Source organism: Equus przewalskii, chromosome 5 (genome assembly GCF_037783145.1).
Source record: "Equus przewalskii isolate Varuska chromosome 5, EquPr2, whole genome shotgun sequence".
NCBI classification, from domain to species: Eukaryota; Metazoa; Chordata; class Mammalia; order Perissodactyla; family Equidae; genus Equus; species Equus przewalskii.
Window position 1 is genome coordinate 2,190,961 of NC_091835.1, and position 25,645 is coordinate 2,216,605.

The following is a 25,645-nucleotide window of genomic DNA, read 5'->3' on the forward strand; positions in this document are numbered from 1 at the left end:
AGAAATACTTAAATTATGGCTGGTGAGCTTTAACAGGCAGGATGGTGAATTCTACCTTTGCTACTTTAGATATAAAAGAGAAGCATATTGCACAAATTGCTAAGATGAGAACTGTTGTTTGAGAATAAATTTAGCTATGTCAGTACAATCAGAAGCCAAAGAAATTTCACGTATAAGGGACTGTTGATTATAATTCCTTACTTGAGAGCATTTCAAAAAAATGAAACAGGAAAGATATTTCAGTATGATTTCCTGATATACTAATGTTCTGTACCTGCACAATTACGCAAATGCTGATGTTTGTAGTAATGGTGTAATTTGGAGTAATTGTTATATATCAGCATTTTGCAATTATCACTACAGGTATTGAAATCTGTTAATTTCTCAGAACGCATACAGGATGCTGTTAGATTCTGATTAAATATTTAACAGTCTTCTAATTTAATGAGTCCAGAATCACTGATAGCAAACCACAACCTGTTATTTTCCACGCAAAAATAAAATAGGGTGACCTTCAGTTGGATACATGTAAAGTAACACATTGCAAATTATTGATTATTTATGAATTAGCGTCAGAATATTTTAAATGCAAAAATTAGCACAGTTTATATTTGAATTTAATATCACAGACCATCAATCCCTTCACACACGCACATACACTAAAACATACCCTCCTCCCTTTTGGTAAGATGACTTCATCTACAACTTCAGAGAAAACATAGAACATTAAACAGAAACTCCCTCAGCCTTTGTTCATTAGTCTGTCTGCATCTTTCTGCATCCTCTACTTATTCTCCAGATAAAATGGGGGGCTTTTCATCTCCACATCTAATCTTTTCCCATTTCCTTTGCCTCCTAATTATTCTAAGTTTTTCAGGAGACTTATGATTGATAACCTCTTCTCTCTCTTGTATTTCCAAACTTTCACTCTCTACAAGATCTTCCAAAACAGACTCAAACTTCATCCATCTTCAAAATATCTTTCTCTTGATATTATTCCCTCTCCAACTATGTCCTGATCGCTCTCCTTTCGTTCACCTGTAAATTTCTCAGAAGAAATCAACATTTGGCTCTCTGCATTTCCACTGTTCCTATTCACTCTCACTGCCTCTGTATATGGAGAGACTTCTATACCTGTACATTAAATTTGCCATTAACATCACTGGGATCTGTCAAAATGACAGTTTTTCAAATCATTCCCATCAGTTTACAAACATGTTATAATATTTCCCAAGTTATGCAAAATAAACAAAAAAAAACACTTGCCCTTGATTCCATGTTCACTTCCCTTCACAGCAATCACCTTGAAAGCGTTCTCCATACAAGCAGTTTCCATTTCTGTCTTCTCCCTTCCTTTTCTTAACCTGTTGCAATTCTTCACCCATTTGATTTCTACCACTCCAATGGAATCTGCTCCTATCTTTTCAAGTTTCACTCATAACCTCCATCTTGTCAAATAACATGGTCAATACTGCTTCCCTCTGGGTACCAGCCGCAGTGTCACTTCCCTCCTCCTAGGAACACTTTCTTCACTTGGCTTAGAGTACTCCTTCTCCCCTGGTTTTCCTCCTACCTCCTCCAGCTCTGTCTCAATCTGCTATCTCCTATCCGTCTCATCTCTTCTGCCCTTTAAATGTTGCAGTATCCTGAGTCTCATTCCTCAGTTCTCTTTTCCTGTGCACTTTCCGCCTGTGGGATCTCATCCAATGTTATGGATTTAAATATGACTCATGATTCAGACCCCTCTCTTGAGCTCCAGAGTGTTGTAACTATCTGCCCATGCAAAATCTTCACTCAGCTACCAAGTAAACACCTGAAGCTTATCATGGCCTCAACAGAATCTTTATTCCCCATAAAATTTGTTCCACTTCCTTCTGAGTCTTCTCCATGTCAGTTTATGGCATCACCCTTCACCTAGTTACTTAGGTGAAAAACTGAGATGCCATCTATTATATTTTTCTTTTTCTGACCACCTCACACCATCCAGTTCATTTACAGTTTTCCTCATAGTAAATAATCATGCAAATATATAATTATAAACTGATATTGAATAATGTTTTTTCTTTTCCACTATACCATGAATCTCATGATATTAGGTATAACGTTAATTTGTTTCTCCATTCTCTACTCAGTGCCTTAGCAGAATGCCTGACATGTGGTAAATAAAATGAATATTTACTGGGTAATTATTGTAAAGTAACATATATAGAAGAGTGTGTTTTTTTGTTTCATCCTTTCAAAAATAAGTAAAATTTGGTATGTGTGATTTTACCAACAGTGGGAAAAATTTTTCTTGGCAGAAATCACTTTTCACCTTATCAACAGAACAAAGTGATACACAACCTAGGATTCACACTCTATCACCTGAACTCATTGCTGCTCTCAATGAACTTTGCCCCAGCTCACAAATCTTACTGTATGTACTAGGGAGGAAAATCTAGAGGAAACACTGCCTAAGCCCAGCACCATACTGTCGGCTATTTTATTGCTGAGCATCCATGAAGTGTGGATTCTTATTTCCACGTTTGATAAGTGAGCCTGGGAGTGGAAGCATGAAGGGAATTAGTAGCAGGTCAGGTGGTAGTGGTTTTCATTTGAAACCACCATGGTTTTACCAAATCTCTCCAGAACTTATAAATAACTGCAACTTTAGAAAAGATAAAAAATAAACTGATTCACAAATGCCTTAGATTAGTCTCTGATGTATTCATAATATAAAAAAATGTAAAAATATATTTATATTATGTTATTATTATACAGGAGCATGTGCCTAGATCATGGGAAGTATTGCTCCATCCCGACCAAACAATGCCAGGTGTATCATTAGACTAAAATATGCTATGTGAGGACAAGCATTGTAAACTCCTGTACATTGGAGAAAGGCATAGTAGGTAAAAACTAGGACTTTAAAACTAAGGGAAAGACAATAGGTGAAATTGTTTAAGTAGACAATAAAATATTCAATCATCCTCATCATAGAAATAGCTTTTAACTGTTCATCCAGTTGGGAAGCAGCCTGGTAGAAAGGAAGAAATATGGTCTTTAAAATCCATCAGACACACTCGAGCTCAGATTTTTGCTCTGCCACTTACTAGCTAAGTGATTTTTTGTAAATTGCTTAATTATTCTGACCGGTTTCCTCATTTGTAAAATAGGAATGGTGATAACTATTTTTATATGCTTATCATGAAAATTAAATGTGATAATGTAGCACACCTGATAGATACATAAGGATTTTTTTTTTTTTTTTTAAGAATGGCAAAAACAAGCTCCTGCTAAATCTGGGAAGATTTTGGAAAAAGCAACACTATTCTAGGAAAGAAATAAGAAATGGTGTTTAGATTTTCCCATTGTTGTTTCTTTCTTTGTGTATAGAACAATGTAACTCTCCAGGATTTGAACTCTAGGATTTGAGGTCCAGAGATTAAAAAAAATAAGGATCTTTGGAAAACAGATTTTCTTCATTTATTAAAAAAAGAATTTTTTCTCCCTTAACAAGTAAACTTTTTATGGTAAGAGGTTTTTGTTATTGTTCTTTTATTTTGTGCTCTAATAAAAGTAACTATAATTATTCCATAAATGACTCAAGCATATGGAAGGCCTTACTCTGGGTAGAGGAACAGAATGCCATAAAAATTGCAAAGCTACAAGCATTCAGCGTTTATTAGGGGTGGGTTTTCTTTCCTTGTCATTCATTCTTTAGTACTGAGTTACTGTGAAATTACAATGAAATTATGTCACTTTGGGTTTGAGGGCAGACGGTAGCAGAGAATGAACTCACTGTGAGAAAATTCGCTGGTAAATCAAAGCACTCTCTGTTAATTAGCTCCTGCCTACATACATAGTATGGAGAAATAATTGTATGTTTATGAAAGAATGATTAGTTAGGGAATGTGCTGAGGTAATAAGAAAAAAGCACGAAGAGAGCAATTTGAGTTAATATCTACACATCATTTTATGTAACCATATCACAGAAGGGGGTCCCAGTTAATTAGATTCCTTTAGTTAAATAGGAAATATGAAAAAGGAAAAGATACTTAGGGTCCAAAACAATGTATGCCTAAGCTATATAGGGGAATAATTTGGTCTCTTTCCTGGATATATCTGTCAGGCATAAAAATAGAAACTTTGACATATACTTAAGAAATCTTTCTGCCTAAGTGTTGTTCATTTGTGACATACAAAAATTGAAACAATATTTTAACAGACATCTTGGCTACAAAATGCAATTTTAAGAGAGTGTGTACAACATAATTCCACATTTTTGAGTAGTTTTCAGTTTAAGAATTAGACAGTACTGGGAATTCTAAATGCAGACCTAAATTATCATATTTTAGTCTACTCTTGTAGAAGTTTATAACATCTGTATAGACATATAAATATACAAGTACATTCAATGGGTTCAGGCAAATGGATGTTTTTCCTTGGATCTGACTCATCTCGTCTGTAACCTATTGACAAAGACAAAATAAACACCCTTCTGTGAATACACAAAAGCCATCCCTCCACCATTCTTGTGTGTAAAACTGTTACCAAAATATCATTCATAGGGAAAAGGCCTATGATCTCTCCATCTAGATGTCACATTCTAGAATCAGAATCTGTGGCCTCCAAAGTGGGGACGCAAGAGAAAATATTACAATCCCTCTGTTACAGTTTTATTTCTTCCTTTTTAATATCTACCATAAATTCTATTTACATAATTGCATAGATGAGGGTGTGATGAAAAGGTTTTCACTGACAAAGAGTCTTCAAAGTGTCATGATGACAGCTGTGGAGCAGTGCTGTCTGACAGATATGTAACGCAAGCACCTTATTTAAAATATGCTAGTGGACATACTTCTAAAAGATGAAATTAATTATAATAAAGTTTTATTTAACCCAATATATCCAAAATTATTAACATTCCAACACGCAATCAACATGTCAAAATTGTAACAAGATGTTTTACATTCTCTTGTTCATACTATGTCATCAAAATCCACTGTAATTTTTACAGTTACAGCGCACTTCAATTTGTTTTAACCCCATTTAAAGTGCATAGTGACCACATGTGGCTAGTGGTTACCGTATTAGACAGAGCAGGTCTGGTGCACTCTTGGGAAAGACTCACTAGTCTGATAAATAAATGGAAAGACCACAGTTTTGGTGTTAAAATTGGGGCAGTTTGGTCCTAATTATATCTGTGAGTTATTGCTCAAAAATGGAGCATTGAACACCTGGAACCAACATGTACACTGAGTCCTTACCTAATATAAATGTCCAAAGGAACCCTAGTTTTAGTTCTAAGATAATACCATATTGCTTGCTTCTGGCTCCTTTTACGACAAGGAAAAGATAAATTATTTGAAGATAGTAAGAAAAATTTCTCTCACACTTAAAGGTGTCCTTATATGGCAAAGTTGCATGAGACACAAAAAACAATTAAGTTCTTTCCTTGCAAGACAATAAAAAATAGGAAAAGCATCACTGGAAATGGTATATGCTTAAGTCAGCATGTAGGAGTGGCAGCAGAATTTGAAGATGGCCCGCAGGGTTCCAGTCCCTGGTGTGTGTACCCACCACAGTCCTACAAGTGCAAGGGCTTGGATTCTGCCAACAGCCTGAAAGAATGTGGAAGAGGACTCTAAGCTCCAGATGAGAACACAGCCCAGACAGCACCTTGATTTCAGCCTGGTGAGATCCTAAGGAGAGAATCCAGCCATGCCACGCCTGTTCTTTTAATTACAGAACTGTGTTGTTTTGTTTTAAGTTGCAAAGTTTATGGTAATTTATTACACAGGAATAGAAAATGTATATAGCAATTGAGCAATTCCTTCACTTTACCTGACCACAAAGTTTTTCTTTTTTAAATACTTACCATTTTAGTTATCAAATATATACTCCAGATCTACAATATTTTGAATTTCAGAATGGGTTTGGGGGGCAAATTCTGACAGTTTTAGATGCTAATTCAGTAATATCGTCACAATGGGGAAGTTTACTTTGATACGTTCACAGTAACATAATTATTCTGCCGTTTTTTCCTTATAAAATACTGAAATCATTTCACAAACTAAGCATGCTTTTAAGGATTGACTACCAAGAATAAGTTTAAGATCAAAGATATATGCTATATGTGCTAGCCCTCATCATTTTGTAGCATATTAGTGCCAGATCCTTCAATCAATAGTATTTGGGTGCTGACTAGATGAGAAAGCATTGCCCTACGACTCTCAATAGTTTACTGATCACTTTCATCTCAGCTTTTAGTCAGGAGCCAGGTCAGATGCCATTTTTTTATATACATATATATATAACCTGTTGTTTAACCTATTTAGTTCTAAGTTCTTTGGAAAGCAAGAGGTAATTTCTCTTTACTTGGAATAACTTGTTAATTTTGCCAAAACTGCTACTTTTTCACTTCCTTTTTTCATTGCCAAAGTATCTCTATATGTACCATCTACAGAAATGCTGCAAAGGGTTTATATTTTTAGTTGGTTGCAATTTAGAAGGCTCTTAGTTGGAAAAAAATGTGTTAGAAGTGAAATAAGATGAAATAGAATTTAATATTTCTAATCTACTAAAATCTCAATGAAAAATCCTGAGTATTAGTGATGACTTACTCTAAATTGTACTTTATGAGAAAAAAAATGCCAGGGGTCGAATCTTGGAATAGCACATGCAAAGCAGTTTTTTTTTTTTTAGGAAGATTAGCCCTGAGCTAACATCTGCCACCAATCTCCTCTTTTTGCTGAGGAAGTTTGGCCCTGAGCTTACATCTGTGCCCATCTTCCTCTATTTTATATGTGGGACGCCTGTGACAGCATGGCTTGATGAGCGGTGTGTAGGTCGACGCCCAGGATCCAAACCTGTGAACCCCAGGCTGCCAAAGAGGAGTACGTGAACTTAACCAATATTCTACCAGCTGGCCCCTAGAATTCTTTGATAATTTTGGTATTTTATGAGTCCTGGGAGGTATGGGAGACAAATCAACTCAAAAAGAAGAAACACACACTTTCCTTCACCCCTTCGAACTATCTGTAATTCAAAAGTAAATTTAATCTCTAGAATGTGGTGGACTGAGGAGAGACATAGCAAAAAGCCTGTGTACTTTTATTTTTTGGACTGAAGGATCCTAACACAACTGCCACTCATCAAAGGTAACCATCTATGGGCGATTTTGACTATTTGATTTGGACATAAGTTATGAACTAAGTTCCTTGGGGCAAAACAAACAAAGAAAAAAGATTGTGCCATTTGTGAAAGTGGTGTCAAGAATATTACATCGTCGCTCTCATATATCATACAAGGTCACATGCTAAAGGATAAACTGCTATGTGACCTGTTAGGTAATAACCACAACACCGTAAAGTAAAATGGGACACAGACATTAAAATGGGAGGGGAATACGAAACGTTTCAAATATCTCCCCATATGAGATTTAGAGAGGTAAACCGAATTCAATTACCTATTTCACATTGTGAAGCATCTAGAATAATTGAATTGTAGCAAACAGCCAGATAAAAATGTTTGAACACATATCTAGTATTTTTCATAACTTCTGTTACAAATTCAAAAAAATGTATTGGTTTACATTTTGGATTGCTAACTAATAAAAAGAAACGCTTTGCCAATACAGCCTTGGCTTGTTGAGATTAACAAATTTAGCTCTAATGGAGTAAGAGACTAAGATTATAAAAAGCTTTGGATATATATTTGACAAAGAAACTCAAATAGAATAGAATCCAATACTTTGTTCTATTAGAATCTATATGAAAATGGCATACACGCAAGCTCAAATAGATAACACACAAGAATAACAAAAAAAAGAAAACTTGCTAAACACATTTCTTCATAAGATTCTTGATGGAAAAGAAAGAACATCAAAGGTAAATGCTATTTTTAAGGCATTTAATTCAATTCAGATGAGGGAAGTATGGAGAAGTTCTAAAATACCAAGTATTATTTTCATTATAAGTAGCATATTCTAGGGGACTACAGGTAAAAAAAAAAAATTCTTTTCTAGGCTATCCAATCTTCCTGGAAGAAATTTCAGCAGCAGCCTGTAAGGTAAATGGAGTGTGGAAAACCAATTCACAAATTGCAGGCTTGGGAAAGAATAACGGTGCTTAGAAAATGAAAGTCGATCAAGATTGGAAACATTTCACCTGTTTTCATTTAAATCTTCAATCTTTTTTCCTGCTAGTTTAGGAAACAGAATACAGCATAATGGAGCAGTAGGGAGTATGAACTCTAAATATTTTGAAATAGCCACACTGACAGGCTCAATGTAATTTTCTGAGACTAAAAGAAAACTAGGCATTTGGATAATTTCCAAGTTCAAACATGGTTTATAAAACTTGAAACAATTGTTTTCTATCATGTATTTTGCCCTCTTTTTATGTCAGATTTACTTTAATCAATTAAGACCGAAGCTTAAGAAAAACTGAAATTTAAAAATGGAAAATGACCTGAAAACCAGACCAGTGTCCTGTTTTCAATTAAATGTATGCCCACCCCATTTCAGAGACGTAAGCATTTACTGCAATATTAAGGACCCGAAAAAGCAGACACTTGTTACTTTCACTTTTCATCCAACCTATGTCAGATGCTCCATGGTCATACATGGTTTTCCAAAGCACCCAAGCTAATCTTTCATGTAAATTCCAACTGCCTTAGAAACAGCCTCTGACAGGTCAATAAAATCTGGAAAGTCAACACAATTGAAGAATAGAGTCACATTGCTTTAAATTTAAATTCAAAACAGGTATTAAAGATATCCATAGTTTTCTAAGAGGAACAATTAGCTACTTACTACCAATTCTTTGAAATCATTATACTTAGAAGTGTGACAGACACAAGTTTAAATGCTTAAAACCTGAGAAATTTTCATATGTCACTTCCATAGTCAGTGAACTTTTGGATTAATGCCTGACTAATATATAAAATACTAATAGAACACAACCTCATGAGATTTTCAAAAGTGTTATTTTGACAATATCTCAATTAAAGGTGTAACTACCAGGAGTGAATGTATACTAGATAATGGCTCCCGGGTGCTCGCTCACGTAATCACACAAATCTTAGGAGGTGTAATGATTCCCTTTTAAAAAATTACCATTATCACCCCCATTTCACAGATAAGAAACATGGCAGAGCCAATACTTGAACCTAGGCTTTCACCCTGAAGAACCTCTGCTCTTTACCTATAGAAAGATCTACAGGTGATTTTTCATGGGAATAATGGGCTGAACCGTACTATCCAGACTCTAGTACTGGACACGGTCACCTATTTATCACAAAGTTAATTTGCATTAAGTGTATTGGTCTGAGACTACAGGGAATGGCCTGTGAACCCAGGCAAGTATTAGGATCAAAAATTCACACACTGCTTTTGCTTAAATGTTGGAAATATGAAATCTATAGTAAGAAACATTATGACTATGAGTTATATAATATCAATTACTAGCATGGAAAACCACAACTGATCTGTCACTATGGTTTTAACACTTTCTGCCTATGACCTCCTACTGTCGGTACCAGTGGCCCTCATTATGACAGTGATTCTCAAGGAGAATAAATAAATGCCCTCCCTTCCTTCGAGAGACCGATCAGAAAGGGTAGAGGTACACATCAAATCCCCCTGGGAGAGTTTGAGTGACTTACCTCCTCCCTCTCGGAGGTATGCTCCCCCATCCTCAATGTTTAAAATCCTTGACACAAGAGAAATAATAAATAGTAACACTTATTGAGTGATTTACCTGAGCCAGGCACTGTTCTATGGGCTCATTCAATCTTCACAACCAACATACGAACTATATTGATATTCCTATTTTATATGCAAAGAAAGTGAGGTTCAGATAATTGAAGAAACTTACCCAAGGTCACACATCTAAAAAATGGTAGAGCCTTGCTTTGAACTCAGAAAATCTGATTCCAAAGACAGCACACTTAACCACCAAACTATATTGCCTCTTGCTGGTTGGCTGGAATAATTATAAGAAAATCATGGAAACAAATTGATAACACTCTTCAAAGTGATAATACAGTGACTCAACTGAAGTCTCAAGGAGGAAAAATTACTTCATGAATATAGGAACAATCTAAAATGGATCTTGGCTTATGAAACTTCACTTTGAGCCTTAGGCATGCCCCCTCTCTCTCTCTCTGCTTAATTTTTTCATAATTTTGACCTTGCTCTAAGCAATTGTACTAACTAGTCTTGATTATGCCCGAGTGCCAAAGTGCCACTGTTGTATAAATCACTTAACTGAACCACGTCCTTCTTTTTCAGAATTTAATTTCTCTATTTATTTCATTAAAAAATAACATTAATAAGACATGTCAACTACTTGATTGTTTTAAAAACATTTAAAGGCAAAATACCATATACATGAAAAAATATGACTAAATTTAATGACATAGATGAATCTCATATAGGTAAAATTTAGCAAAAGAAGCCAGATATGAAGAGTACATACGGTATGAGACAATTTACATACAATACATAAACAGACAAATTGGCCCATGGTATTAGCTTCCAGGACAGCAGCTACCCTTGGAATGGGGCACAAAGTGGTTTCTGGTGCTGGGACTATTCTGTTTCTCAACTGGCTGATAGTTACACAAATGTTTCATTTGGAGAAATGCACTGAATTTTACATTTATGCTTGTGTACTTTTGCACTATATATATTTCAGTACAAAAGTTTACATTAAAAGGCATCCAAAACTCTAATTTTCCTAATTGTAATTTAGTGCTATGTGCTCTCTTCCAAAAGAAACAATTAATTTGTATGATAAAGAAAGAGAACAACATTTCTATATAACATTGTAAAGTTACTGTTTTCCTAAATATGAGATGTTTTGAAAGTCAAATCTATTGAAGTGTGATTTATATATAGTACAATTTATCCTTTTTAACGTAGTGAACTATGATTTTTAACAAGCACATACATTCCTGCAACTATCACCACTATCAAGACATGAAACAGTTCCAGTACCCCCAAATTTCCTCATTCCCTTTTGTAGTCACCTCATCTCCCACCCACAGCCCCTGGCAACACTGACTGATTTTCCGTCCCTGTAGTATTGCTTTATCCAGAATGCCATAAATGGAATCATACCGTTTGTATTCTTTTAAGTCTAGCTTCTTTCATTTGGCACAATGCATCTGAGGTCCACCCACATTTTGTGTATATCAGCAATTTCTATTTCTATTCCTTTCGAATAGAAATAGCAATTTCTATTCCTTTCTATTGCTGAGTAGTATGTATGTATGGATATACCACAATTGAAGAACATTTGAGTAGTTCCCAGTTTTTGGTGATTTTGAGTAAAGTCATTACACACATTCATGTATAGGTTTTTGTATGAACATGAGTGATATGTTTTATTTTTTTAAAGCCAACTTGTACATTTACCTACACAAAATATATTTTATATTAGCTTTAGCCTGTGGTAATTCTGATGCTGAGAGAATATTCCAACCAGTTCAAAATAATGTAAAATCAGAAACTGAATCTAATCAAATAACAAATATCTTACAAAAATAGATCAACTTTTGCAAATTCCTCTCTTAAAAATATTTCTTTTTGCAATCATCTACAGAATTAAGAACAAAAATATTCTATTAAAGTTCTAGATTAATAATTCAAAATCCTGTTTAAGCTGTACAAAATTAAAAATCAATGACATTACTAATTGGATTCTAAAATCATAATAAATGAAGAAGAGGTAAGAAATGTGGCTTGAAAAATAAAATGTTATATGCCTCTTTCATAACTCCCTAATTTAACATATTATAAATTTCATCCAACTGGTTAGTACTTTTTATCCATGATAATTGGGAAAGGATTTGAGTGACAAAATGGAAACATGGTAGATGTTACCTAGCATGTTGTGGTAAAGTGGAATGGCCCGTCCAAGGGTAGTAAATGCAGTCATGACTAGTGGGACCGCTACACCTGCAGGCAATTACAGAACAGAAAATATCATTCTCCATTCACAGTGACATGCATACACATGCACCAGTGCTCACACATGGAGCCTCGGAGGAAGAGCATGAGAAGCAAGCACACCAAGTACCTATCCATCAGGCCGATGCAGTCTTCAATACTTGAGCCTATGCACCTGCAGAAGGTCCAAATTTCAAAAATACAAGGAAAGAAAATTAGTCATTTCTTAAAAGACAGTAAGATAAACACTACTTGCATCCAATTCTTAATTATAGTTATTAGACAATTGTGGAACACCATGAATTTAAAGCCAGTGAGATTATTGCTTGATGGATATGCAGAAATGAATTGCAAATACCACCCAAGTGTGTTGCAAAGAAATATGTTCACAGAGAAGGAAATTTTATTCTGTTTCTGTGGATAACTTCCAAATACATATAGCTCATCCCTAATGTTTTCAATTCATTTACATCATTCATGACTATATGTCTTGATGAATAACTTGATAGTTCAACGGCGATGATTGCTTTCATGCACATGGTTTCTTCTAAAAGGCCTTAAGTTTAAGTAAAAGACAAAATCAATAAGAAAGGAAACATAAACTATTCAATATAATATAAGAACCTGATGCTTAATACTCATTAAAGATGGATTTTGACAGAAAATGAGTTAACATGCTTTAATACTATTCTCATGGATACTTTACATAATCACATTATTCCATTCCTTGGTTGTGACTGTCTTTAAAATATACTTATCCTTAAACATGAATTCATTTAAAAAGCAAATTAACTGGTTTTACCATATTGCAGTTTATCTTGACACTCTCTTTTAAAAGGGCAGTGCCATAATAGGCAAACAAAAACAAGATTTTCAACTGCCATAATATTTAACTCAATAGCAAATAAATAAATACTCTCCAAGGAAATGAATAAATTGAGACCCAGATAACTGAAGAACCCACTGAGATTAACATTTAAGTGAAATTATGTAAGAATACAGAATTCTGTTGTATAGTCCCTAGAATTTTGTTTTGAAGCATTATAGATAAATTATTTCTTCCATCTTCCAATGTACTTGAATTGTATTTCTTTCCCTTTTCTCCCATCAGAGACTTATAGCTCTAGTGGATTAATAACTTCCTTCTACAGCTATGGTTTATAGAACTGTCTAAATCTGCTGGTAATAAATTTTTTTTCCAAACTCTAATTTCTAAAACTAAAAAAGAAGCTGAAGTTAAAATCACTATATAATGAAGTAATAAAGCACTCATGAATAAGGCTAGATTGTCTATTATACTTTTAGATAACTCTCAACACTGGTAACTTAACATGACTATGCATATAATAGTCACTATTTCCCTGCTTCTTCAATATCAGTGATAACATTTATGCTAGGTGGAAAATTGTTTTTGCTTTGAAGGTTGGTTTTGAGCAGCTGAGAAAAATTTGAACATACAGAAATATAGAAAATACACCATGAAAAAAGTCTTTAAAGAAAGCAAATAAAAAACATAGAGCATGTAGCATTGAATTGGTACCATAATCCATAATCAAAAGCATTTCTAAAAATAAAAAATTAACTACTAAAAAAGTTTCCAAAATATCTTACATAGTTTTCTTTTTATTCTATTCTGAAGAATTTTTTTTTAGGTTCCTATTATATCTTCTCAAAATGCTTTTTTTTACACAGTATTGCCATTTTGTAAAGTTAATAGTCTACTTCTCATTTCCAAGTGAGAATCTGAAAGCTGTGGTTCATTTGTAATCTGTATCTTTATAATAACTTTTTAAAGTTAAAAATATTTGAAAACAAAATTCAACTTGAGGGGAAAGTGTGACTAACGAAAGATCTTCATTCATCCATTAAAAAAAATGTGCTCATGCCTCCTAAGTGTTCCTGCTCTTCTAGGAGCTGGAGAGAAAAAAAAGATGCGGTAGACAGTTGTCCTATTCTTAATGAGCTCACAATTTAAAGAGGGAGATGGATGCATAAACAGAAGGAGATGGATATATGTGATAAATATAATAAGAGACATGAAGACTGGTTTAGGGGAGTGTAGAGGACGGATGCCCATGCCATAGGTGATGGTAGCCCTCACGGAGAAGTTAGGAGCTGAAATCCAGGGTGCAGAGAGCTGGGGTTGGAGTGGCAGTGATTTCTAAGGGGAAAGAAGCAGCAGGAACAAAAGCATAGATCCGAGGAAATGTAGAATGTGTATGAACGGCTACAAATAATTCTGGATAGTCAGAGAGAAACGTATGAGGCAACAGAGAGAGGGAAAAGAAGAAATTAGATCATGAGATGGGAGCCAGTTTACGAAGACTATTTTCTTCAGAATAAACTTAATGGAAAACCACCGCAGGATTTTAAAGTGGTAGTGAAACTGCTAGATGTATTTTATATGGATCTCTTTGCCCAGTGAAGACTAGTCAGCTGGGAACCAGGTAGAGTCCTTTGGCACAGAGATTACTTTAGTCTATGTAAAGAAATGATGAAGGAAAACACGAGAGGAATGGTAACTAGGATATAGGCAAAGGGACAGATTCAAGAAATACCTTGAAAAGTACAGAAAAAAAAAAGAGAAGTTGATGACTGATTGATGACGGAAGTGGAAAGATCAGAGGAGTTAAAGATGACTCATATGTCTAACTTTGAGAATAGTGGTACCATCAGTGAGAAAATGCAAGATGAGGAATCTTTCCTTGTGGGTGTCTGTGTTGGGGGAGGAGGGGTTGATAATTTCAGATTTATTTTCTAGAGTTGAGAGTGGTGGTCCTATATCTAGGTAGAAATGTTCCTCAGCAGCTGGAAAGATGGGTCTGTGGCTGAGGGGAAAGAAAGCACAAGTAAAATGATCAGTTTTGAAACAGCATGCAGGAGAAAGCTGAAATCACCTAAGTGGATAAGATGGCTGTAGAAGGATCTATAAGGTGAGAAAAGCAGAGATGGACTGAAACCCAAGGAACTCCAATCACTAACCAGTAGGTGACATAAGATGACCTCATGTGCCAGAGGCACAGGAAAATATAATTGACTAAAATCAATTAATTGCAGCGTCATGGAAACCAAATTAGGAGAGAACTTCAGGAAACAGGGTGATCATCAGTGTCAAATGCAAAGAGAAGTCTAATAAAATAGCAACTACTGAGAGTATTTTAGTTGTCATTGTCAAAGTCACTAGAATTTAGGTTGCTGTGAGTTAAGAAGCAAATTGGAGACAAGAGAATAGAGGCAAAGAAAAAGGAAGAGTGTACTGAGGGGGCAGGATGTGGGGTCAAGAAAGTTTGTTGAGGGGATTGTGCAGAATATTTGAGATTTAAACATATTTATAAGCTAAAGATGAAAGAAAAAATGGAAGACAAAGAAGAATGTGAGTATGACTGAAGTGGTACCATCCTTTCTAAATGCAAGTCACAGTATTTAAAGATGTATATTCTGTTTCAACTCTGTAATTTCTCTATATAAGCAAATAATTACCACATGCAATTTATATTGATTCAGCAAGATCACAGAATAATGGAAACATTGAACTTTTTAAACAGTCAAAATCCCAAATAAGAGACTGAATAAGGATATCGAATAATACAACTCTCTATAAAATTAGTGTTCCAAAGTAGCAATTTTACAGAAAAATCAGAAAGAGAACTGCAACATGTCAATATATCATATTGCAAAAATATCTGAAATTCTGAATATAGAGCTGTGTTCAGCATTTGCCAGTACTTACTGATGTATAAGCACTTTGATGTACCCATTTAACTAACATGGTGGAGATATTTTGATAAAACCTCCTCCAAATTTTGAAATGAAAATGGGAGAATATTTAAAATTTTCAATGAAAACAGTATAGACAATAATTTCACAAACAGCTCTTTTTTCCTCGCTCCATCAGTGGAAATTATTTCACTATATAAATTTAAAAATATAAAAAGGATTGATTTAAAGAGATTAAGGTATATAGGAAATTTAATAAAATGAAATCATGATTCTAATACTAGCAAAAACATTTAATTAAATTTTTAAAATATGCTTTATGAAAAATAAATATCCAAGTCCATGTCTAAAAACCAAAGACAAACTGGCGTTTATCTGGACTCAAAGTGATGTTAATGAGGAAACTCTGATCTCTGCCCTTATGGCCACTTAATGACATACTAAATTTAGCTTATAAGTTCTCTTTTAAAATTTCTATTTTGCTAATTTCAAATATTAAAGCCATTCCTAAGTTTTCAATTCTTGCTCATCATTTCAAAATATGGAGAAGGATCTCTAATGGAAGGATGTAAATTGTGAGAATAAAAATTCGCTGGACTGTGAAGTCCCGGCAGTCGAGAACTGTGTCTGCATATTTCTGAACTCAGCTATCACTAAATCTGATGCACAGTAGGCGTTCAGTATAACAAAGCTGAAGAATGAACGAAATGAGAAAAGGCTGCTAAAATAAAAATCCTCTAGTCAAGGCAAAAAGAGACACTGACATTTTTTTTTTCTCTAGGAATATTAACCAGAATCTCCTGATGGGTGCAAAATGGATAACCTATTTTAAAAGTATCTAAAGAACTTATTACAGCCAATAGATTTAATGTGCTTTTAGAGTAGCAAAAGTGCTTTTAAGGTATTACACAGATAATTTTATTTTCAGAAAATCATTAAACAGTATTTGAAGTAAGAACTTTCCTTCTAAAAAATGTGATTTGAAAGACTTTCCATTAACTTGGTTCTTCAATTATCTAGCTGACATAATATTGGCATATAAAAGAAAAGTTGTTTTCTGAAGTGAAGCTGGTCTGGTGAGCTCACACTTACTGATAGGGTCGCTATTACACGCTTTTAGGAATAAAAATAGTCTCTCGTCCCATCATCCCCATTGCCCCTGTGATCTCTCCAGACAAGGATTCTACCTCTACATACTCAACTGGAAAAGAAGGGACTAAGCACAGAGCACTGCATTGCTTCAGTAAAGGATCTCAACGCACAGGGCCGCACAGCAGTGCAGTACAGAGCGGGGTTTAGTACCCCTTCTGGGGCCAGGACCACAGAACTCTCATAAAGCGAATGAACGCGGATGATACGGAGGCTATTAAAAAAAGGGAGGTGGAAAGCTAAATGAAGATAAGAACAGAAATCCTTCAGGACTAAGTCAGTCATTACAGAATCCCCTTCCCCTGGAAGACGCCAGGGAGTACAACATTCAAAGTCTGTCTCGCCACCATTCTGCAGCAGTGAATTTAAGACGTCTTCCTCCTTACTTGGAGTTCCCAAGCACTCTGGTCAGATTCGTTCCCTATTGCTCTTTCATCCTCCCTTTTGGTTGACATCCAATTTTTGTTGCTGTGGTAAATTAATCTCTTCATTGTCCCCACTTCTATTTCTCCCCACTCTATATCTTTTCTGTTATTGTATAATCACGATTATAAACGGCTGAGAGGAAGACACACCAGCCACACATCCCAACTATGGCTCTGTGATCTCACTTTCATTTCCCTAATGGCTTCTTTGTAATTAGATTTGCAAAAACAGCAAAAGGTCTCATTTTGAATGGCAACAGCTGTTGACATCAACATTATATTGAATAATTTACTGGTTTAATTTTAGCTTCAAAACAATAAAATCCTCTTGTGGATGATTATTTTAGCAGGCAAAGTTTCCTCTTTCTGTTGCTGACTCTTCTGCTCCAGCGGTACCAGTTGTTTCTATATAACACACTCTTAACCCAAGTATACCAAACCCTCACAAGGGGAGCAGTTTATTCCTTCTAGTTTCCTTGAAGCAAAGTGTTTAAGTGACTCTTTCAGCATCCTAAGTCTGTGTGCTTATGTGTAAACCAGTGAGTTAGCCTTAGCTCTTCCAAGCTGAATTTGAATTTGAGTGGCAGAATATTACTTTACCTTTGGAGGGTCTGCCACTTCATAGAGTGACTTAAGCTGATTTCTTGACCTGCAGGAAATTGTAGCAGCATCTGCAAATTGATGTCCTCTTGGAAGAAAATGATGTTGCTCGCTTAACTTCTTCAATATTCCCTAACAGCAAGTCCTTAATGTGGCAGAAAATCTCTTTATGGAATCTCACACTTTCCCGGCAGATTTAAAGGACCCGAGATGATTCTCAACAAGTGTATGTGTTTGTACATATTTGTGCACATGCGTGTGGGCACTCACAATGGAGAAGAGGTTTTATGGAGAGAAAGAAGATAGAGTATGTGAAACTGCTCCCAATTCTAAAATTATTTACCTTGTGAAGGAAAGAAAAAATATCCTTGCTAAAATAGATATGCTGTCTTTTAAAGAAACAGTTGTTGGGATTTGTTAGATGAATGACAATATTCCTTTTATAGTTCAGTGCTTTTCTTCTTTCTGTAATCTCTCTTTGTTATTCAAATGCTATCAATATCAAAGGTAATCTAATTATTATTCATTTTACAATGCATCCTTTCGAAAAATAGAAAAATGTGAACCCATCTTTGAATTGTCCTAAATTGGTGAAAGAAATTCAGGGTTATAGGTTAACCTGTAATAAAATTACTTTCACAGAATGTACTTGTAATTTTATTGAGATATATATATATATATATATATATATCACTAGGTTCCCTTTTTTATTGCCATTGATATTTTTGCTTATATTTTGTGGGAGAAGTAATCCAGGGCAGTATTTATCAAAGAGAGATAGCCTCACTTTAAGCTGGGTTGTAACAACAAAGAAACAGAAATAGAAAACCTCTGTTAAAGCTTTATTAAGGACAAATCTCAAAAGTATGATTACTGTCTTGTCATTTCTGATATCTTCAATCTCCAGTAAAATCTGGAAGAATTTCTACACTCCTTACAAAGCAGACCTGACAACAGCTTCACGAAGGTGTCAATAGAACAGCTATAGGTAAATGTTAAACCGAAATATTTCAGAGGGCATAAATTTGATTCCATAAACCATTCTTTGAGAAAGGATTTCTCTTAAAATCAACATGTCAATATAAAGATGAATGGAGTTTTGTATAAGAATATTATACATTTGGTAGATTGTGTCAGGGATGAAGATGCACATGTGAACATTTTGACTGAGACTCCCTACAAGATGGAATCCTTGGCCAGCAAGGATGCTTACCCTTGGGTGCAGTTTGGATGGCATGGGTGGCACTCCCGATCCTGATCAGCATACTTGAAGATGAAACTGTTTGCACCCTGCAGGCCATCTGGACATTTTTCCACACAGTTCGGGCCATCCTTAAAATGGGAGCACTTGGTACAGTTGTCAGGTCCCTGAAATGTGAAAAACAAAACAAAATGGAGAAAGAAAAATGGGTACCATTTCCTCTGGAATGTACTCATGTGGCTTGGTTACTGAGACTTGAGTGGGTGGCCAATCTTCCTCTAGGGGACTGGGAAATGTTTTCAGAAGTACAAATGGGATGTCATTATTGTAGTTTTGCCATCAGCAAAATTGTCCTATGACTTTGACTGAAGGACATCAATATTTTCTTTCTGTCATTTATTCCTGGTGAAATTGCAGTGCAGCAATATTTGGTAACAACCCATTTTCCCTAGGGGTATTTCAAGCATGATCACTGGGAATATGTGAATATTCTTAACAAAGAGTTAATAAAGAGAAGGAAATGTTAGGAATTAGGTAATACTGAATTTCATAGAAATGTGAGATGTAAACTTTCCTTTGATTGTACAATGACTATTTGAACAACAAACTTAAAAATTTACTATAGTTGAATTATTAGGAATTAGGCAGTTTAGGCAAATAAAAGTTCATTTCTAGGTTACTGTTCATCTCAAATCGGCATGTGATAATGCTAAAAATCGTATTATGTCTATTTATAAGGATTTTAGTAAATCACAGTACAGTACCATATAAAGCCATATAAAGAGAGCCATATAAAGGCACATTCTGATGAGTAAATATCAAAAACTCCATAATAATAAAGTAGATACATACAAAAGAAAATTGTACAGAGAAACTCATCCAAGAATTAAAGTGATGTAAAAATGAACATGACAAATTTAAATAGAGCCGGCTCACTTCATGTATTTATGTTTACAATATACAGTAATTTTCTAATATTTAGAATAACGAGCAATAATAATATGCAAATACATGTTAAATATCATAACAAAAGTAAAATTTTAAAACTCATATTAAAGATCTAAGAATTTTACAAAAAAAACTAATTTGAATTTGGTCCTGGGCATAGTAAGCATGCAAGAAATGATAAGTAGTGTACCCTCAGATCAAAGAAAATTGAGAACATTTTGATAAAAATTGCTATTTTCTTAAAAGATGTCGACATTTTCACACATTCAGTTGTTTTGAATAATGTATTACCTACTCAAAATTTACTTTTAGTTCTCCTTTTTTTTTTCTTGTTGGATGAGGAAGACTGGCCCTGAGCTAACATCCACACTAAGCCTCCTCCATTTTTTTTATATGTGGGATGCTGCCACAGCATGGCTCCATGAGAAGTGTGCATGTCCATGCCTGGGATCCCAATGTGCAAAGCCTGGACCACTAAAGCAGAGTGTACGAACTGAATTAACCACTACACCACTCGGCTGGCTCCTTAGCTCTCCGTTTTGAACATCATATTGTCTCAGGATTCCTATTCTCTTTGACCACTCCTTCCTGGAACTTCTGCCCCTCACCCAGTTCTCCCCCAAATCTGTCTATGTCACATGGTTCAAGAATTACACAACACAGAGCTGGCCTGGTGGCATAGTGGTTAAGTTTGCACACTCCACTTTGGTGGTCCAGGGTCCACCAGTTCAAATCCCAGGCACGGACCTATGCAACCTCTCATCAAGCTGTGCTGTGGTGGCTTCCCACATATAAAATAGCTCAGGGACAATCTTCCTCACACACACAAAAAAACAATTACAGCAATTCACATTGAACACAATTTAGATAAATAAGATACAGTAATTATAGAAGGAGATTATTAATTTTATCAGGTTTGTAATGATAAATAATGTGAATCTGGGAACCAAGAGTGAGCCAACATTATACAGAGCTATATATTAGGCAGGAAGTGGGGAGTCAGTTCATTCATGGGAATGTATTGCACCCCTCTACAAGTCTTAGTCCAAAAGCAGCCAGACATGGCAAGTTGGTGATATAAGGCATCAGGAAATCAAGACATATAATATTTAAAATTTAAAGATAGAGGTGACCAGCCCAGTGGCGTACTGGTTGAGTTTGCACACTCCACTTTGTCAGCCCAGGGTTCGCAGGTTCAGATCCCAGGCACAGACCTAGGTAGCACTTATCAAGTCACACTATGGCAGGTGTCCCTCATATAAAATAGAGGAAGATGGGCACAGACATTAGCTCAGGGCCAATCCTCCTCAGCAAAAAAAAGAAAAAAGAAAAAAATTAAAGATAGAGTCTGCTATTGAATAATAGAGGTGTAAAGAAGAAAAAATAATCATAAAGTTTCTGGAAATCCTGAGACTGGTGATGTTCAGTCAAATAACTACCTATTTCACTATTTTGATGTGAAACTTAGAGCTAACAAGAAAAATTATCCTATAAAACCTAATCCCTATTCAATCTGAAGAGGTTGCTATTGGCAACTTCTCATTTCCACCAAAAAAGAATACATCACATGCTTCCAATTGTAACACCTGCTCATGGGTACTTAGGCACGTAATGCTATCTATTATACCAAATAATTTTGTGTGCAAGGATGTTCAGTGACATGACTTATTGTACAAGACAAGAGACACACTGATGTCTCCTTACAGGACACAAGCATAAAACTTAACCATGAGTAAATTAGGCAATTATAGTTGGAATTAGGAATTATTTTTCTGTAAAATTCTTTTAATGTAAAACAATATCCAGGTAAAATCAAAAGACGTAAAAAAATCATGAAATTAAAATTAAATTCATATTCAATCTCTAAGTATACTTTAGCGAGTAATTACCTTTTGTCTGCTTGTTTTTAAGCATCTCTTAACATTTTGATTGTGTTATCATGATACAAAGCCTGACGTCTTAAGCTGACATAACTAAAAAATGTGCCAACAAATCTCAAAAATGAGAAATGTATTAATTCTCCTTCTCATGTCCATAATAAAGAGATTTAAAGAAATTTATGTGTGCCCAGTGCTTATTCCTCTATCATTATATTCTCAAAGCTTTCCAGAACCTAGGTGCAGTGAGTGAAATGATAAACGCAAATGATAGAAAACAGAGGTAAAGGCAATATTTGTATCTCTGATTTTAAGCTACCCTTGGACTCAATAATCTAGACAGAAAACTAAAGAATAGAATAAATTTGATAGAAATGTTACAATTTTTCTCAGTGACAATGATATTTTTCTCTGGTAGCTGCTGTAAGAGACAAAGCCACTATTCACTAAGATCCAATTCTCCTCCACTTCCAGCCACATAGGAGATCGAACTTCCTCTCCCACCAGAGCTGAGCTACGTCTTGCAATGATTGGACAAGGAAGTTAAGTAGAAGCAATGCATGAGACTGTCAGTGCCAGTGCTAGACTCTCTAGCCTTCTCTTTCCCTGCTGCCACGACACAGGGACCCCGTGGAGATGTGGAGGCGCCAGAAAACCACAGCATCTTGGAATGCTGGACCATCACAGGCAGGAGGGCTGCCTCGGAACGTTTGCCAGAATTGCAGTTCACTTTACATGAAAAAGATTTAAACACTTTTCTGTAAGCTACTGCAATGTGGGGTTATTTGTTATGGAAGCACAAAATTTATAAGCCTGACTTTAACAGCTACTTTAACTTTTATAAAAACATGTTTTAAAAATCATTTCCCTTCTCCTATCTTTTCTCTTCTCACGCTTTCTCTGTCTTATATTTTGATCTCCTACAACTTTGTCTGATTTCTCTTACTTTCCTTTCTCTCACATTCCCTCTTAATAGGTCTGTCCAGGGTTAGTAAAAGTGAGGCAAAAAGGATAAAATTGTAAAAAAAAAAAAAAACAAAGAAGAGAAAGTGCACAAAAGAGAAGGATATAAAAAGAGAAGCTTGCTTTATTTCATATCTATTCCTCTCAAGGTTATCCTGGATTTCTGTCACAATTAAATAGGATAATACCATCTCATTTTACATATCGATAGCACATTCCCAGAAAGCATTTTGTCCTTATTACATTACAGGCATTGCTGCCTGGAAAAGAAAAAAAGAAAAAAAACACGAACTGAAAAGAATGTGAAATTTGGAGTCAGAACTTCTACAGTTGAGTCTTAGCTCCACATCTTACTGACATGCTGACTCCTTGTGGAGCAACTTTCTAATCATTATAATGGGCTCAATTCCTTGATATTTTAAACAGAGAGGGTGATCGTATGCTTCACATATAACAGTGTTTGGTAAATATAAATATTTATCAATTATTATCATTAGGAAAACATTGAAAGGTCAGGAAAATGATATTTCAACAGAATAAATCATAAGACCAAGTATGGGAATTCCAGTTAGCTTTGTGACTTGTTCCTTTCTCTCCTCACAGTGTTAGGCTCATAAATAAGTTTCCAGAACCTCTTGGCTATCCTAAGCGATATATGCCAGTTACGTGGCAGACAACAACATCTTTGTCTCTAGTTGTGATAATCAACACGTGGACCCAGAAACAGGCTAAAACCTAACATAAATTGTAAAGGCTGAAAACAACTAACCCGTAGGAAGAGCAAAGTTTGGGCTATTGATGGATCTCAGTTCTGCCAGGTTTTCAGACACCATAACCTAGAAGACACCGTACCGTGTTCTTACTTGCTTAGCATTTCAAGGCTTACTCATCAAGCAATCAAGTGCCCAAGTAGGTTTTCTTGATTCCATCCTCTATCTTCCACAGCTGCCTGATTCATCTTGACTGAACTTTCTCTATTTTTGACTTACTGCCATCTCTAACCTCTAGACATGTTAATTCACAATTTTTAGCCCTGAGTAGTGATTTTAAATATATTGTGCAACAATACTGTCATTATAGAATTAAAATGTGTTTATTGAAAACCTATTTTTTACTCTTCCCTAGTTATTGACTAATTTGGAAAATTACCAGAACATTAACTTTTAAGAGTTTTTTCTGTATATTTTCATAAACCATCTCAATTCTTTTGAGGAATAAATAAATTGTAAAAAATACAAATTAAAAGAAATTATTAAACTTGTTCTTTACTATCATAATTTTGTACCATAGAGGCAGCACAAGGAACAGAAAAAGCACAGGGCTGGTCTTACAATCAGCCTTGCACAGAGGAGATCACCAAATTCTTGATTATTGTAAGTGTACATTTTCAAAGTCTCTGTCTGAAAGAGGATTTTTTTTTCATTCTTTGACTTGTGGTACCTAAATATGTTAGTTTTTAAAGAAGTTATATAAATAGCTCAACTTGTTTTAAAAACTCTGTGGAATTTTGGAATTCCACATTGTATTTATGGAGTGTTACATCCCTGTGTTTCAGGACATTCTTTACAGATCCACACTTCTCATGCTGTGGATTAATTGTGTTTTCCATGACTATCCTTAGTGGAGAAAGAAAATAGCTACCTATGCCCTTTGTATACTTACTTGGAGATATCTCATATTAACTTGTCTTTTAGACTTTGGTTCTTCAGGCCAAAATCACACCACTTCTTTTTCTCAGAGGTCTGATTTTCCAAGCTTAATCATCTTTGTGGTGTCCTCTGAACTGTCCAGGTTTTCCACATCCTTCTTTAGATGAAGTTCCAGAACGGCTCACTGGGGCCTAATGGAAGTTTGGAGGGCTCAGTGATATTTTTTTCTTAGCTAATTAAGTGCTGATAAGCACTCTGGTAGAAAAATTAGTACTACTTAAATCCATTTAAATTTTTTTGGAGCAGTGCTGAGCTCTTGGCTACACTGAAATGTTAGTCCCCCAAATTATCTACTGAGAGATGACTCAAGACACAAGTAAACTGGAAATTTGTCTAAAGAAGGATGAATATGACACTTTGGAATGACAAACTCACACTGGCCTCATTATCAAGAAAAAGCCTGAAGGATGGGAACCAAAGGGAGGCCTGAAAAACAATTATCATTTTCTCTGTAAGGCTAACTTCAAACTATGCGAAAGTCAAATTCTCCCATAGCCCCTCCTTCAATTCTCATAGCTCAGTTCTTCTCTTTATCATAGTATTGATCACACATGTTAGGTTTTAGGCACACTTGCCTTCCTCCTTTTGTCAACTGTCCTTCACAATGCCATACTAGTTAAATGATTAAACACATATGTGAACATGTTATAGTTTACCTTAACCACAACATGAACTTTTACATTTGCAAATCTTTGTATGTTTCCTCTTTGCAGATTTTTCTTCAAAAAACAGCTCAAACATCACTTCTACATGGCCTTCTGTGATGCCCCAATTTCCATCCCAAAGACAGATTTAATTTCTCCCTCACTTGTGTTCCTATAACAATTTATACATATTAATATTTTGTCAATTATTTTGCTTCAATTTATTACTCATGTATCTCCCTTTTCTTTTCAACACTGGACAACCTTTGTGGAAAATTCAGTAACTCCTTTTTAAATACATTATCTAGGACATAAATATTTGAGAAATTGAATTTTTAAATACTTTTCTCTACTACTAAACTGTAAGCCTCTTGAGGGCAGAATATCAAACATAATTCCTCACGGCATGCTATAAATACCTATTGAATGGATGCATAAACAACAAAACAACAATATAGCAAAATAAGCCAACAC

General features: G+C 35.1%; 1 protein-coding gene across 6 annotated transcripts in view; it reads right to left on the reverse strand.

The window, feature by feature from the left end:
- ERBB4 (erb-b2 receptor tyrosine kinase 4) overlaps positions 1-25,645 on the reverse strand; it is a 1,105,575-nt gene that overhangs the window by 250,908 nt on the left and 829,022 nt on the right. For 2 of the 6 annotated variants that reach the window (XM_070619834.1, XM_070619832.1), the window contains exons 15-17: positions 19,043-19,197; positions 12,069-12,113; positions 11,873-11,947 (exon numbers count right to left, since the gene is read on the reverse strand). In XM_070619834.1, coding sequence (XP_070475935.1) covers positions 11,873-11,947; positions 12,069-12,113; positions 19,043-19,197 — 275 coding nt within the window. The remainder of the gene's footprint in view (positions 1-11,872; positions 11,948-12,068; positions 12,114-19,042; positions 19,198-25,645) is intronic. The other 4 variants (XM_070619838.1, XM_070619835.1, XM_070619836.1 and 1 more) reach the window with 2 other exon arrangements.